Consider the following 14220-nt stretch of genomic DNA (forward strand, 5'->3'; position numbering starts at 1 on the left):
CAAAACTAGAAACATGTGGTTGCTTCATGTGCATGTTGGTTTTGTGAACACGTATAAAGTATTTCACATATGACAATATTAGTAGTAATTTTGTTGGTGTATCCTCCACACTCAGTGGTCAAGAAGACTCAGCATAGTTTATCTGATATGTCTATTGAATTTATGGACAGAAGGTGTTTATCAAGAACAAATATTGGTAAAAGAGGGATGCTGCCTTCGTTACAACCAGGTGTCATCCAGGGAAGTTTGGGAAGCTTGTTTATTTGTTCCATCTTTTTGTGCATATTTTCCTTATAGGTCAAACTGATACTGGACAACCTGATGGAAGTGCAGGCAGGTTTCACGGATATTGGAGACAGCATATCCCGTGTAGAGCACCTTCTGAAGGAGCGAAAGCAGATAGAAGAAAGAGGACAGGTTTGCTTTTTAAAAATAGACCTTATAATCAAACCAGAGTAAATTATTAGAAGCTGCATTGTTCTATATAACAATTCTTATTATTATCAATAATAACAGATTGTTGTTGTTGTTGCTGTTTTTATTAAAAGAATGATGATGATATATATTATAAGTGGGACTTGCAACAGTATTACAAGCATGATGTTCCAGCATGCTGTTCATATTCTCCCTTACCCTTCCTTCCTTCCTTCCTTCCTTCCTTCCTTCCTTCCTTTATTTATTTATATCCCGCTCTTTTCCCAGGACTGGGACTCAGAGCAGCTTCACAGCAATTAAAAAACAAACAAACAAAAAGTACAATTAAAACATTTTTAAAAATAAATAGATAAATGACATGCATTAAACAGAATGATTAAACTAATCCAACATCCCTGCCTGTTCTTATAGTGATTCCTTAAATGCCTCTTTGAACAGGTAGGTCTTCACCTGCCGTCGGAAAGCCGTCAAGGAGGGAGCCATTCTTATCTCCCTGGGCAGGGAGTTCCAGAGTCTAGGGGCAGCCGCTGAGAAGGTTCTCTCTCGTGTCCCCACCAAACATGTTTGTGAAGGTGTTGGGATGGAGAGAAGGGCTTCTCCTGAGGATCTCAGAGTCTAGGCAGGTTCATACCAGGAGAAACGGTCTGCCAAATAATGTGGACCTGAGCCATGTAGGGCTTTGTAGGATATAACCAGTACCTTGAATTGTGCCCGGGAACGAACTGGCAGCCAATGAAGCTGTTTCAACAGGGGAGTTGTATGGGCTCTTTTTTTCTCCTCAGTTGCCATTCAGTATTGCGTTGTAACTGAGCATGCTTGGTCTGCCCTTCTCCTTATGGATTTTTGGACCATGGGTGTATCCACACCACAGAATTAAAACAGTTTGACACCACTTTAACTGCCATGATTGTGTCCTATAGAATCCTGGGATTTGTGGTTTGGTGAGGTGTTCAGCCTGGTCTATTAGAGAGCTCTAGTGCCTCACCAAACTGCAAATCCCAGGATTGTGTAGGATAGAGCTATGTCAGTTAAAGTGGTGTCAAATTGCTTTAATTCAGCAGTATGGATACACCCATGAGCAGGTTTTTGGGTTCTCTGATCCTTCTCCCTTGTGCTTGAGTAGTACCATTTTGCCACCTAAGCAAGCTCCTACAGAGCACTGGAAACAGAAAGAGCAAATTATTACTATAATGCTGTCAGAATACAGAGCTGGGAAAAGTGGAAGGCAGTAGTAAAAAGGAAGATCAGATTACAGATGGATTGGCTCAAAAAAGGAAGCCATAGCCCTGAGTCTTCAGATCCTGAGCAGGGCTGTTATTAACAGAGTCTCTTAGCAGTTTCTCCTTCAAAGGGTTGACATAAATCAAAGTCAATTTGACAACATATAACAACAAAAGGAGTAGGTGTGAAATTACAGAATGACAGAAGCCAAAAGAAAGGTATACACCTGTCCCAAGGAAATCTTAATCCCCATTTGACAGACAGAAGGGAAGAGAGAAAAGAGGCAAGGCTAGCTGAGGTGATTGTGAGCTCATGCAATTTTAAATTTTTAAATTCCTTCACAGGTGGAGATAAATGTTAAGCCTTAGTGAGTAAAGGCTGGTGTTGATGGTTTTATGGGGGGAAATGGTCAGTTTACAGGAAGGATTTTAAGGGGAAAACACTACAATATGTATGGTTAGGAGGGAGCTCCTAACATAAAGTACAACAGTAGCTGGGCAGAATAGTTTGAAAGAACTGTTACCTTGACTGTCAGTAGAGCTAGAGGATCCAGAGACTTCCACATTAGGAGAGAAGGGAAGTAAGGTCCACTATATATAGCTCTGAAGGGGAAGAAAAGAGTCTTCAGACTTTGGGATATACAAAGTGTGGCTTCTTGGTCAAACCATGAGTAGGGATGTGGAAACCACTTTTATATTAGTTAAAAGACATAACAGTATTAGTCTGGAAAAATCAGTATGTAGAGGAATCTTGCAGCACCTTTTATGCACATCTTTAACCTTTCAACCTATCTTTAGCCTTTCAGCATAGGAGTGTTGTTCATGTTCCTTTTTCATTTTTTAAAAACATTTTGCAGGAACCTTTGGAAAAAGCTCAGTCATTAGCTTTCCATGGAGACCAGCTCATTCAAAACAACCATTATGCAATTGACTCCATTAGACCAAAGTGCGTTGAACTCAGGCGTATCTGTGACGACTTTGCCAATGAGACCAAGAAAAAATATGATATTTTAGGAAAGTCTCTAGAACTGCACAAACAATTAGATAAGGTAAGGTGCATGGAACTGGTAAATATTAATTGTTGGTAATATGTAATTACAGATGAGCATACCTACTCAAGAATGAATTGCTTAAATCCCTCTTTTCATCACTTTATCAGGAACAATTGGGCCTTTGCATCAAGTCCCCCAAATCCTGGCACAAGAAATCTCAATTGTTATGTAAATAAGACACGTAATAGTAGGTTAATACTTTCTAAGTCTTTGCTAATTTCTAAATCTTAGGCAAAAAATGCCATGTTTTTTTTGTGTGGAGCAGGACATTGCCTACACTTTTAAATGAAATCAATCATTCTCCATAACATTGATAATTTGAATATTGTTGCCACATAAATAAAGCCAGTAAACACTTTGTTCAGATAGTTGATGGACCACTTGCAAATTGCATTGGGGTCATTTATGTCAGTTGGGAGCTGGGCCACTGGATCTACAGTTGCATGTCAGAATAACCGTGGTGTGACTAGTTAGACTGTGTTTCTGGAGGTGTCAGCTCCAGATCATCCAGCAGTGGCAGTGAATTCCATAATCTAGTTATAGGATTCAGAGTCCCATAATATCTTCCAAGCTCCTGACCCATAAGGCCAATTTCTGTATTAGAAGTCAAAACCCCTCTTAGCAATTAATCTGTAGCAAGATAGAATTTTGTCTAAAAACTTGCAGATAAAGTGGGGGGGGGGGGGGGGGGGGCGCTAAATTCAGAAGGGACAGGAAAGGGGAAATCCAGAGAGTAAAGTTTATAAAATGTGGAGTGCACCAGTTACTTTAGAGCAAGGGTTTTCAACCCTTTTGCCTCGTGGAGCCCTTTTTAGAATCAATTTCTATGGCAGAGCCCCTAAGAGGTCTACCCTATATCTTACACATTAATGGTGTTTAGGAGTAGTGTTACTTTTTGTTTCTTATTCTTTAATTTCATTCCATTTTTAATACTTTCATTTTCCGGGAGTGGATGTGGAGCACTTTTGAAGTGCACACGGAGCTCTAAGGGCTCCTTGGAGCACAGGCTGGAAATGCTTCTTTAGAGTATTCCTTTATCAGTGGGTCTTAACACTGTTTATTAGGTTCTCTTAAATTAAAGTATAATCTGTCCTTTCCATCTGCAGGCATGCCAACAATGGATCGGAGCATCTGTGAATGGCCCTGCCTCATTTTCCTCAATGGTGGTGCACACATGTCACAACACCATTGAGAAGAACAAGACTTGAGGTCCCACGATATTTGGCATCCATGAGAGGTTCCAGAATGGAACCCTTGCTGATACAAAGGGCCAACTGTACACTTTAGGGGCTTGGATTAAGTGATGCTGAAAGCTAAACTCACTAGGAAACATATCCTTTTGAAATAATGTGATCAGAGGAATTGTTCTGGTGGAATGATGATAGAGGAAAGTTTTAATTACATTGGGTTATTTTGGATGGGAGACTGTCAACGAATACCAGGTGCAGTAAGCTATATTTCAGAGGAAGGAACTGGCTAACCACCTCTGCGTATTCCTTGCCTAAGAAAACCATATGAAATTCATGGGATTTCCGTAAGTAGACAAGCAACACGAAGGCACACATACACAAACACACATAATGCTCCTCATGGAAATATAATAAAAGGATGGCATTGTGTGCATGTATGCATGCACACAGATACACACTCACCAAATAAGATTGTATTGTGTATGAAAGTGAGAATATTTGGTTGAAAGCAACTTAAATACTGGAGATTTAAGAGGAAGTATTTTATGTATTTTAGATGACGATTTAGTCAATGTATTGTATTGTTAGTAGTGTTATTGTTTTACTGAGTGTATTTTATAAGATATTGTAGCTTTTAATTTTGTAATGCCTGGATCTTCAGGAGAGGTGGAAAATATAAATAAAAATTATTATTTATTATTAAGTAATCTATTTCTTTTTCCATTTGATTGTACTTAAAATAGATTAAAGGTAGAACAACAAATAACAGTTTTCAAAATGCAGGATGTACAGCACAGATCTAGAAACTAGATATTACTAGGAAAGACTACTTTGAGTCTTTCCTAGTAATATCATAGGCGGGTTACAGACCGCCAAAAATACGTATGGAATACGTATTAGGGTTAGGAAGGGGCGGTGCTTCTGCACCCCCCTAACCCTAGTACGTATTCCATACGTACAACATGGCGGCACCCCTTCCACATGGGGGCCGCCATGTTTACGTATCGGACGCATAGCGTCCAGATGTGTCGCGGCGCCTATGATGTTGCGCATGCGCCAGCGGCGCCTCGCGACGTCACAGAGGCGCCACAAGAAGGAGCTCCATTTTGGAGCTCCTTTTTTGCTCCGTGCGGGAGCCGTGTGGTGTGGCTGCTGCGACTCCCGCACGGAGCAAGCGGCGGCGGCGGCAGACAGCCTCAAAGCGGCGGTCTATAACCCGCCATAGAATCATAGAGTTGGAAGAGACCGCAAGGGCCATCCAGTCCAACCCCCTGCCATGCAGGAAATCGAAATCAAAGTATCCCCAGCAGATGGCCCTCCAGCCTCTGCTTAAAGACCTCCAAGGAAGGAAACTCCACTACACTCCGAGGGAGTGTGTTCCACTGTCGAACAGCCCTTACTGTCAGGAAGTTCTTCCTAATGTTGAGGTGGAATCTCTTTTCCTGTAGCTTGCATCCATTGTTCCGGGTCCTGTTCTCTGGAGCAGCAGAAAACAAGCTTGCTCCCTCCTCAATATGACATCCTTTCAAATATTTAAACAGGGCTATCATATCACCTCTTAACCTTCTCTTCTCCAGGCTAAACATCCCCAGCTCCCTGAGACATTCCTCATAGGACATGGTTTCCAGACCTTTCACCATTTTAGTCGCCCTCCTCTGGACACGCTCCAGTTTCTCAATGTCCTTTTTGAATTGTGGTGCCCAGAACTGGACACAATATTCCAGGTGGGGCCTGACCAGAGCAGAATACAGTGGCACTATTACTTCTCTTGATCTAGACACTATACTTTTATTGATGCAGCCTAAAATTGCATTGGCCTTTTTAGCTGCTGCATCACACTGTTGGCTCATGTTCAACTTATGGTCTACTTGGACTTCTAGATCCCTTTCACATGTACTTTCATTCAGCAATGTGTCTCCCATGCTATATCTGTGCATTTCATTTTTCTGCCCTAAGTGCAGTACCTTACATTTCTCCCTGTTGAAGTTCATTTTGTTAGCTTTGGCCCAGCTTTCTAGTCTATTCAGATCATTTTGAATGTTGATCCTGTCCTCTGGAGTATTAGCTATTCCTCCTAATTTGGTGTCATCTGCAAATTTGATAAGTATGCCCCCAATTCTGTCATCCAGGTCATTGATAAAGATGGTGAATAACACTGGGCCCAGGACAGAGCCCTGTGGGACCCCACTGGTCACTTCTCTCCAGGAGGAAAAAGAGCCATTGTTGAGCACCCTTTGGGTTCGGCCGGTCAACCAATTACAGATCCATTTAACAGTTACTTTGTCTAGCCCACATTTTACAAGCTTCTTTGCAAGAATATCATGGGAAACCTTGTCAAAGGCCTTAATGAAATCAAGATATACTATATCCACAGCATTCCCTTCTCACCCTTTCCCGCCACCACTCCCTTCTCCTTCTGTGTCATGTCTTTTTAGATTTTAAGCCCGAGGGCAGGGAACCGTCTAACTAAAAGATTGCATGTACAGCGCTGTGTAAATTTACAGCGCTTCATAAATAAAGGTTAATAATAATAATAATAATATAATCTACCAAGCTGGTAATTTTATCAAAGAAAGAGATCAGATTTGTCTGGCATGACTTGTTTCTCTGAAACCCATGTTGATTTTTTGTGATTATGGCATTGCCTTCTAGATGTTCACAGACTCTCTGTTTAAAGTTCTGCCCCAGAATCTTTCCTGGTATTCATGTCAGACTAACTGGACGATAATTGTTGGGATCCTCTTTTTTCCCCTTTTTGAAGATGGGGACAACGTTTGCCCTCCTCCAGTCTGCTGGGATTTCTCCTGTTTTCCAGGAGTTTTCAAATATGATTGCCAATGGCTCCGATATTACATTTGCCAGTTCTTTTAGTACCCTTGGATGTAGTTCATCTGGTCCTGGAGACTTAAATTCATTTAGATTAACGGGTATTCCTCTACTATCTCTTTACTTATTCTGTGCTGAAATTCCCCTGTTCTGTCCTCTGCTCCATTATCCTCAGGTTGAGCACCCTTTGCCTTTTCTGAGAAGACTGAGGCAAAGAAGGTGTTGAGTAATTCTGCCTTTTCTCTGTCCCCTGTTAGCATTTTGCCATCTTCTCCACGCAGTGGCCCTACCATTTCCTTCTTCTTCCTTTTGCTGTGGACATATCCAAAAAATCCTTTTTTATTCTTTTTAACCTCTCTAGCAAGCCTGAGTTCATTCTGTGCTTTAGCTTTTCTGACTTTACCCCTACAAATGCCTGCTATTTCTTTGAATTCCTTTTTTGCGATTTCCCCCTTTTTCCATTTCTTATACATGTTCTGTTTCAAACTTAGCTCAGTTGAAAGTTCCTTAGTCATCCATCCTGGTTTCTTGAAACACCTCTCATTTTTCTTTCTCACTGGAACTGTTTGAAATTGTGCCTTCAGTATCTGTCTTTGGAGAAACTTCCATCCATCCTGAACTCCCTTCCCTTTTAGTATTTCTGACCACGGGATCACCCTCAATACTTCTCTAAGTTTACTGAAATCCGCTCTCCTAAAGTCTAGAATGCATATTTGACTAAGCCTGGCTTCTCCTTTCCATTGTATAACAAACTCCAGGAGAACATGGTCACTTCCACCTAATGATCCCACCACTTGCACCCCATTAACCAAGTCATCCTTGGCAAGTGAGGAATTTGCTAGACCTTGTGGATTTGGCTGGGTTTGACTTCCAGCAAATATCAGGATAGTTGAAGTCGCCCATCACTACTACATCTCTCTATTCTGACTGTGTGGTCATCTGTTCTAGAAAGATATCATCCAATTCCTCAGTCTGACTTGGGGGTCTGTAGTAGACTCCCACCGTAACATCCTTGTTGTTTCCCTTTAATTTTTATCCAGATGCTTTCCACCTGGCTTCCAGGATTGATGTCCTGGATCTCTTCACTGATCTTCATCTTTCCACATGCTCACACATAGTTGTGGGGAGGCACCAAACTCTGTTGAATGATTAATAAAGTCAAAGAAAGGTGACCAAGCTGCAAAATATATTTTGTTTCTGTCTGTTCATTATACAAGAAAATAGTTTACTTCAAAGTGATATTCCAAAGACACTTCATCCAGGATTCTATGCAGTGATCTGTTTCTTTCTAAGTTTATGGTATTGGATGAATGTTTCTCTGCACTTCTGTATTCTGGTTGGGAGAGGAACATGAAATTAAAAGTACCAACTGCATTTATCATATTATGCAATACTTCAAAAGAAAGAAAATTGATGCCCTGCTATTTTTTCCTTGCCTGCAGTGTTGCTTATCCATCCTTGTCTTTCACCTCACTTCAGGACCAACAAACGTCTTGTTGCTGGTCTGCTGTCATTACTTTAGTCCAAGTTTCAATTGCTTATAAGTGGTCAGGGTGTTAAAAACAAAGAGGTTATGAAAATAGCAAAGTTAAAATAAAACTTAGAATTTCTATCACCTTTTCTAATATTACTAAGCTTATTAAAAAAATAGAATAAAATCCATAGGGGTTTAAGACTTCAGTTTTGGGGAATGCCTTACAATAACTTGCATGGGCTTTAGCAAGTTGTAACTCTTCTAGTAATATTATAATCTATATTTAAAAGCAAAAAATTATACTTTTGGCAGACAGACCTATTATGTTTAATAGGTAACAACCCCAACAAACATCTTGTTGTCCACCTGCTGTCATTTGTTGTGGGAATTTTCTTACTCTTGCTTTTAATTCTTTACACCAGGAATAACAGTACAAAACCAGTGAGTTGACCTAGACTGAAGACATCAGTACTTCTGAGCAGGATTTGGAAAAGTTAGATTTGGGTTATAACTCTCAGACTTTCCCAGTCACCCTGACCAATTGTATAACACCAGAAGCTACATTGGCTCAGGGATTTGGAGAGTTGTAGCTTTTCTAAATTCATTCTGAGAGTAATGGTATACAGTCTAGAGCAGAGGGGTATCTGCCTCTCCTAATACAGCATTTTCTTTTAGACTGGAAGAATGTATGATTTGAAGTTGTAATTGCCTGCTATTACCCTTCTCTGCCAACTTTCAAGGCTAGCCAGTGGTGTGAAGCTGGAATCTACCTCTTAGCTTCCCAAGCTGTGGACAAATGCCAGACACAAGAGGGAGCTGAAACCGCACTTTGTGACATAGAGAGATTCCTGGACACTGCCAAGGACCACCAGCTGTTGAATGGCAAGGAGTTCTACAATCAGTTTGATATGATTCTCACCCCAGAGATAAAGGTAAGAACATAGGAACAGTCCTGCTGCATCAGTTTGAAAGGAGTAGTTGGTCTGGATTCCTTTTCTCAAGCTGGACATGAGGGCAATAGACCTCTGATACTTCCTAGCTAGGGCTTGCCAGTTCAGGTCAGAACTATCTCAGGGCCAAAGCCTAAGACCTAGGGTTCTCCCCTTTACTGCTGTTTTTATTTATTTATAATAAGCAGTGCCTGGTGATTTCATAAAGCACAATACTTCAGTGATCAAACACAGTTGCAAACAGCATGCCACTCAAATAAAAAATACATCGGGTTTATCCACGCTGCAGAATTAAAACAGTTTGACACTGATTTAACTGTCATGACTCTCCCCTACAGAAACCTAGGTGTTGTATTTTGGTGAGATATTTAGCCTGGTCTGTCAGGGAGCTGTGGTACTGCACCAGGCTACAAATCCCAGGATTATATAGGATAGAGTCAGTGGCAATTAAAGTGGTGTCAAACTGCTTTAATTCTGCAGTGTGGATACACCCCAGGTCTAACAAATAAAAACACATGCCGCTCTTGCCTTAAGATTTCTCTCCCTCACCCTGAGGAGTAGAGAAGTGCACTCAAGCCCTGTGATCTGAGAAATCTATTGCCAACAACTAGTATTTAGAGCAGAGTTTGGAAAGTTACTTACTGTATTTGGACTTCAGTTTTCAGAACCCCACTGGCAGCCAGCATGACCATTGCATTTCTGCGATTTGTACTCCAAAAAAGTAACTTTCCCATGCTCTAATTCAAGGTGCCTCTGAACCTGGAAGTTTCATATACTCAATTGTGACTAATAGCCATTCATAACCTATACATATAAATTGTTGGACAGCTTATTAACACTCCTGGGCAAAGGATTCTGTGCTGGCATTCTTAGCCTCCTAATGCTCTATCTCAATATTCCTTCTGCAGAGCAATGCCCAAAGAGTCCTGCAAAAACTAGAAGATGTACAAGAAATGTTTGACAAGAGGCAAGTGAGTCTGAAGAAGTTGGCAGCAAAGCAGACTCGGCCGGTGCAACCCGTTGCTCCGCATCCTGAGTCATCACCAAAGCGAGCATCGCCTAAAGGCATCCGACCTGTCCCCTTAGGTAAGGCACAGAGTGGGGTTAGTACTTGGACTTTTTATCCCATTCAGTTGAATCCCAAGGCTGATAGACATAGCTGTACTAGTCCAGCATTATTTTTACAAAGTGATGACCATACATTTGCCTCTGGGAAGGCTATAAGCAGAACATGAAGATAACAGCACCCTTGTCTCATGTTTCTGATGAAGTGATACATAGATATATGTTGTGGTTAACTGCCTTCAAGTGGACTTCAACCTATGGCAACCCTATGAATGAGATATCCTCAACCATCCTGCTCAGCTCTTTGCAGATTCATGGCTGTGGCCTCTCTGACTGAATCTATCTGTCTGGAATGCAATCTTCCTCTCTTCTGATTACCCACAACTTTACCAAGCATTATACAGTTGCCCCTTCATATTTGCGGACTTGAGATTTGCGAATTTGATTATTCGCAATCTCAGTGTGAGCCCTGCCCACCTCTTTCCCCCGTGCTTGAGACTCAGCTGAGTCCCAAGCATGGGAGAAGAGTGGGCAAAGCCGGTGCTTGTGCTACCCAGTCTCCTTCCCATTTCTCCTTCCATATTCACGGAGGTCTTGTTCACCTAACCCCTGCGAATATGGAGGGATGACTGTAGTCTTTTCTAGTGTGTACTTTCTTCTCATGATACGCACCAAAATGACAACATCAGTTTAGTCATCTTGCTTCTAGGGCCTGATTTGCTCTATGACTCCTCCATTGTTTCTTTTTTTTTTTTTTAGCAGTCCACAGTATTCTCAGTATTCTTCTCTAGCACCATATTTCAAATGAGTTGATTTTCCTCTTGTCAGTCAGTTTTCTTTACTGTCCAGCTTTCACAACCATACACAGAAATGGGAAATATAATGGCGTGGACAATCTAACTTTAGTATTTAATGATATACAGTGTCTTTACACTCTTAGCTCTGCTTCTGGAGGTGAAATATAGCTAAAGTAAGTGGTTGCTGTATTCTTCATAAATTTATCTAATCCTCTATTAAAGCTGCCCATCTTTGCAGCCATCACTACATCTTGTGATAGTGATATCCACAGTTTAACTGTGTTGTGTGAAATTATGCACTTTCTTTTATCTGTCTGGAATCTTCTACCTTTCAGTCCCAGTGAATGATCCCCGATGTTAGTACTGTATTTTGAGAGATGCAGAAAAATGACTCTATATCCATTTTCAACACATGTAACATATGTCCACTATCATTTGCCTTTTAACTAATTGCTGGGTGCATCCAAATTGATTTAAACGACAAGAATGTCCCAGATTTTGTTCCTGTTATTTCCAATTTTATTTTGGAGATCTGTACAATTTGTTTATCCCAGAATATTTTCTTTCCGTTCCCAGTAAAATCAGAAACTTTTATACCAGCTTCCCAGGCTGGTTTATTTTGACCCAGTATAAAATCGAGAAGAACAGGAACAAAGATCTGTAACTTTTCAATCATTCTGGATGTGCCCATTGTTTCTGCATAGCTGCACTACAATAAATGTGACTGGATCTACTGATATTTCATTAGTGAGATAATAATAATAATAGGATTTATTTATATACCGCCCAATCACTGGGAATCCGAGCGGTTTACAACAGAGGGGATAATAGACGGTTCCCTGCCCGCAGGCTTACAATCTAAAAGACACGACACAAAAGGAGAAGGGAATGGTGCAGAGGGGAGGAGATCAGGTCCAGCAGTTCTTCTCTCCCTCTGAGGCCTGGACCAAGGCAGATGGACCGGAGGGAGGGCTCGTCTTCTTCCATGCAGGCCTTTTGGAGCTAGCCTGCCTCTCTCTCCCTCGAGATGGTGGATGAATGAAGCCATAGGATTGGGCTGTCAATTTGTTCAAAGCAAAGAGGAGGGGCTATTGTACTCTTTTTCTCCAGCTTTTCCACCAAGAATAAATTGTCCCCTTCAAATGCTGCTGTTTTTCTCAGCAAGGGAAAGATAGAAGTCTCTAATGAGCAAATCTTTCCCCTAACCCAAATGTGGGATATCCAGAAAGATGAGGAAATTAGACAACTGTATTTGTGGGCTTACATGACAGGCTAGCAGGTTTTCCTAAATTATAGCAAAGATGCTCTCTTTCTAGGACTATCTTCAATCAACTCCTCTGGAATTTCATCCAGATGCCTGAAAAACAGTATGAGAAATTGACTTGTGCAAGGTCACCCCAATGGGCTTCAGTGGCTGACCAGGAATTTGAACCTTGTTCTCCCAGAGTCCTAGTCTTACAGTGAAACTACACTGTCTTGGCTCTCAGACATTGCTTTTGCCACTCTATGATTCAGCTCAGAATTAAGTGTAGGATTTGCTACTTCGACCACTATCCTGTTCTTGTCAGTTCTTATGGACTCACAGTCATAGTGCAGATATATGAGGCGAGGAACAATCTGAGTCTGGAAAAGTTATTCTTTGGGATTACAGCTGGCAGAAATTTTAGCCTTAGTCAGCATAGTCTGGAGAATTTAGAAGTCGTACATGCAAAAAATAAATTTCCAAAGCTCTGGGAGCAATCCTACATGTTAGGAATATAGGAAGCCATTTTATATCAGGTCAGGCTATTTGTCTAACCTGGTGCTACCTTTGATTGGCAGTGTCTCTCCAAAGTTTCAAGCAGAGATGTATCATAGCACATTGGGATCCTTATAACAAGCTGTGCTGTGAGCCATATAGTCTGCTGCTAAGCCTTAGTCTTTCCTCTGTGGTGGTGCTTTTCTGAGTTAGCATTTTTCAGTGTGTCTTGTGCTGTTTTAGATTATATACTGCATTCCCAAACTTACAGATTGTTTGATTTACAGGCTGACAGCCCAGTTTTTATTTTTTTACACTTACCATCTATGCTTAGACAATCTTACAGCTTCATAGGTATACAACCAACACACAACACAGATCTATTAAATCCATATTCACAAGAATCCAGTTCAGTTGCATGGAATGGCCCTAGGAAACTGTCACATCAGCTTCCTTTGGAAGTAAAACACAGCTGGAGTGCCTCCAGTCCTTTTAAAGTCATGAAATCCTATAACTGGTCATATCACATGTCCAAATACCCGGCTGCCTGTTGAATCCATCATAGTATCACACATTGTCAGTAGTCTGGAAAAATAAATAAATAAATCACTTAATGAATAACATCTGGTGTGAAGATGAAAGTAGAAAAAGCCAGGGAGAGATTAGCTGACTCAGGAAATGCTGCAGATGTGAATTCCATCAGCGTCTCTTGAGGAAACCACTAGCTTTTTACAGCTCTAAATGTTTATTTAAAAACCAAAAGTGAGAAGAGACCTTCCTTTTTCCTTTCCCCCTCAGTGTATTGAGAAGTTGTAACATATGTCACAGTTAGAATGGATGATCAAACCCCTCATCACCAAGTTTCATTTTGCCAAAGGATGAATTTATAGTATATAAAGAATCATCTTGGAAGCATTAAAATGAAAAATGATAAAGCTCTAACTCCTAACTATAGGTTTTATGTTATGTACTTAATAAAAAGTCATTGCAATGGTATTACAGTTTTGTCATCTTTGTTAGCAAGAGAAGTCAGAGGCTTGAAAAAAGAATATTAATGTTAATTAAGTAATATTAATGTTACTTAGTTATTTAATGACTGGATTTTTTTTAAAAAAATATATAACCTGGAAATATCTCTCCCTTTTTCAAGCAGTAGTAAAACAGAGCTGTATTGAGTTTGTGGTTGGACTTGGCTAGGTGGGCCAAAAATATATTATTATTATTATTATTATTATTATTATTATTACTATTACTATTAAAATGTTCAGCTATATTACCTCTGTAAGTCTTTAAACTATGTACAAGAGCAAAGCATAGAATCATAGAATGGTAGAGTTGGAAGAGACTGCAAGGGCCATCCAGTGCAACCCCTGCCATGCAACAGGCCTGCCTGGAAGAAGACAAGCCCTCCCTTCATCCACCATCTTGAGGGAGAGAGAGGCAGGCTAGCTCCAACAGGCCTGCCTGGAAGAA

At 40.7% G+C, this 14220-nt stretch overlaps 1 protein-coding gene across 8 annotated transcripts in view; it reads left to right on the plus strand.

The window, feature by feature from the left end:
* Nucleotides 1–14220, plus strand: part of LOC149317967 (guanine nucleotide exchange factor DBS-like) — a 292013-nt gene that overhangs the window by 108070 nt on the left and 169723 nt on the right. For all 8 annotated transcript variants that reach the window (XM_089508735.1, XM_089508734.1, XM_089508737.1 and 5 more), the window contains exons 10-13: nucleotides 298–417; nucleotides 2513–2704; nucleotides 8938–9129; nucleotides 10056–10233. In XM_089508735.1, the coding sequence (XP_089364861.1) occupies nucleotides 298–417; nucleotides 2513–2704; nucleotides 8938–9129; nucleotides 10056–10233 (682 nt within the window). The remainder of the gene's footprint in view (nucleotides 1–297; nucleotides 418–2512; nucleotides 2705–8937; nucleotides 9130–10055; nucleotides 10234–14220) is intronic.

Source organism: Sceloporus occidentalis, unplaced genomic scaffold, assembly GCF_023333645.1.
Source record: "Sceloporus occidentalis isolate IW3139 unplaced genomic scaffold, rSceOcc1.0.p SCAF_2, whole genome shotgun sequence".
In the NCBI taxonomy this organism is placed as follows: domain Eukaryota; kingdom Metazoa; phylum Chordata; class Lepidosauria; order Squamata; family Phrynosomatidae; genus Sceloporus; species Sceloporus occidentalis.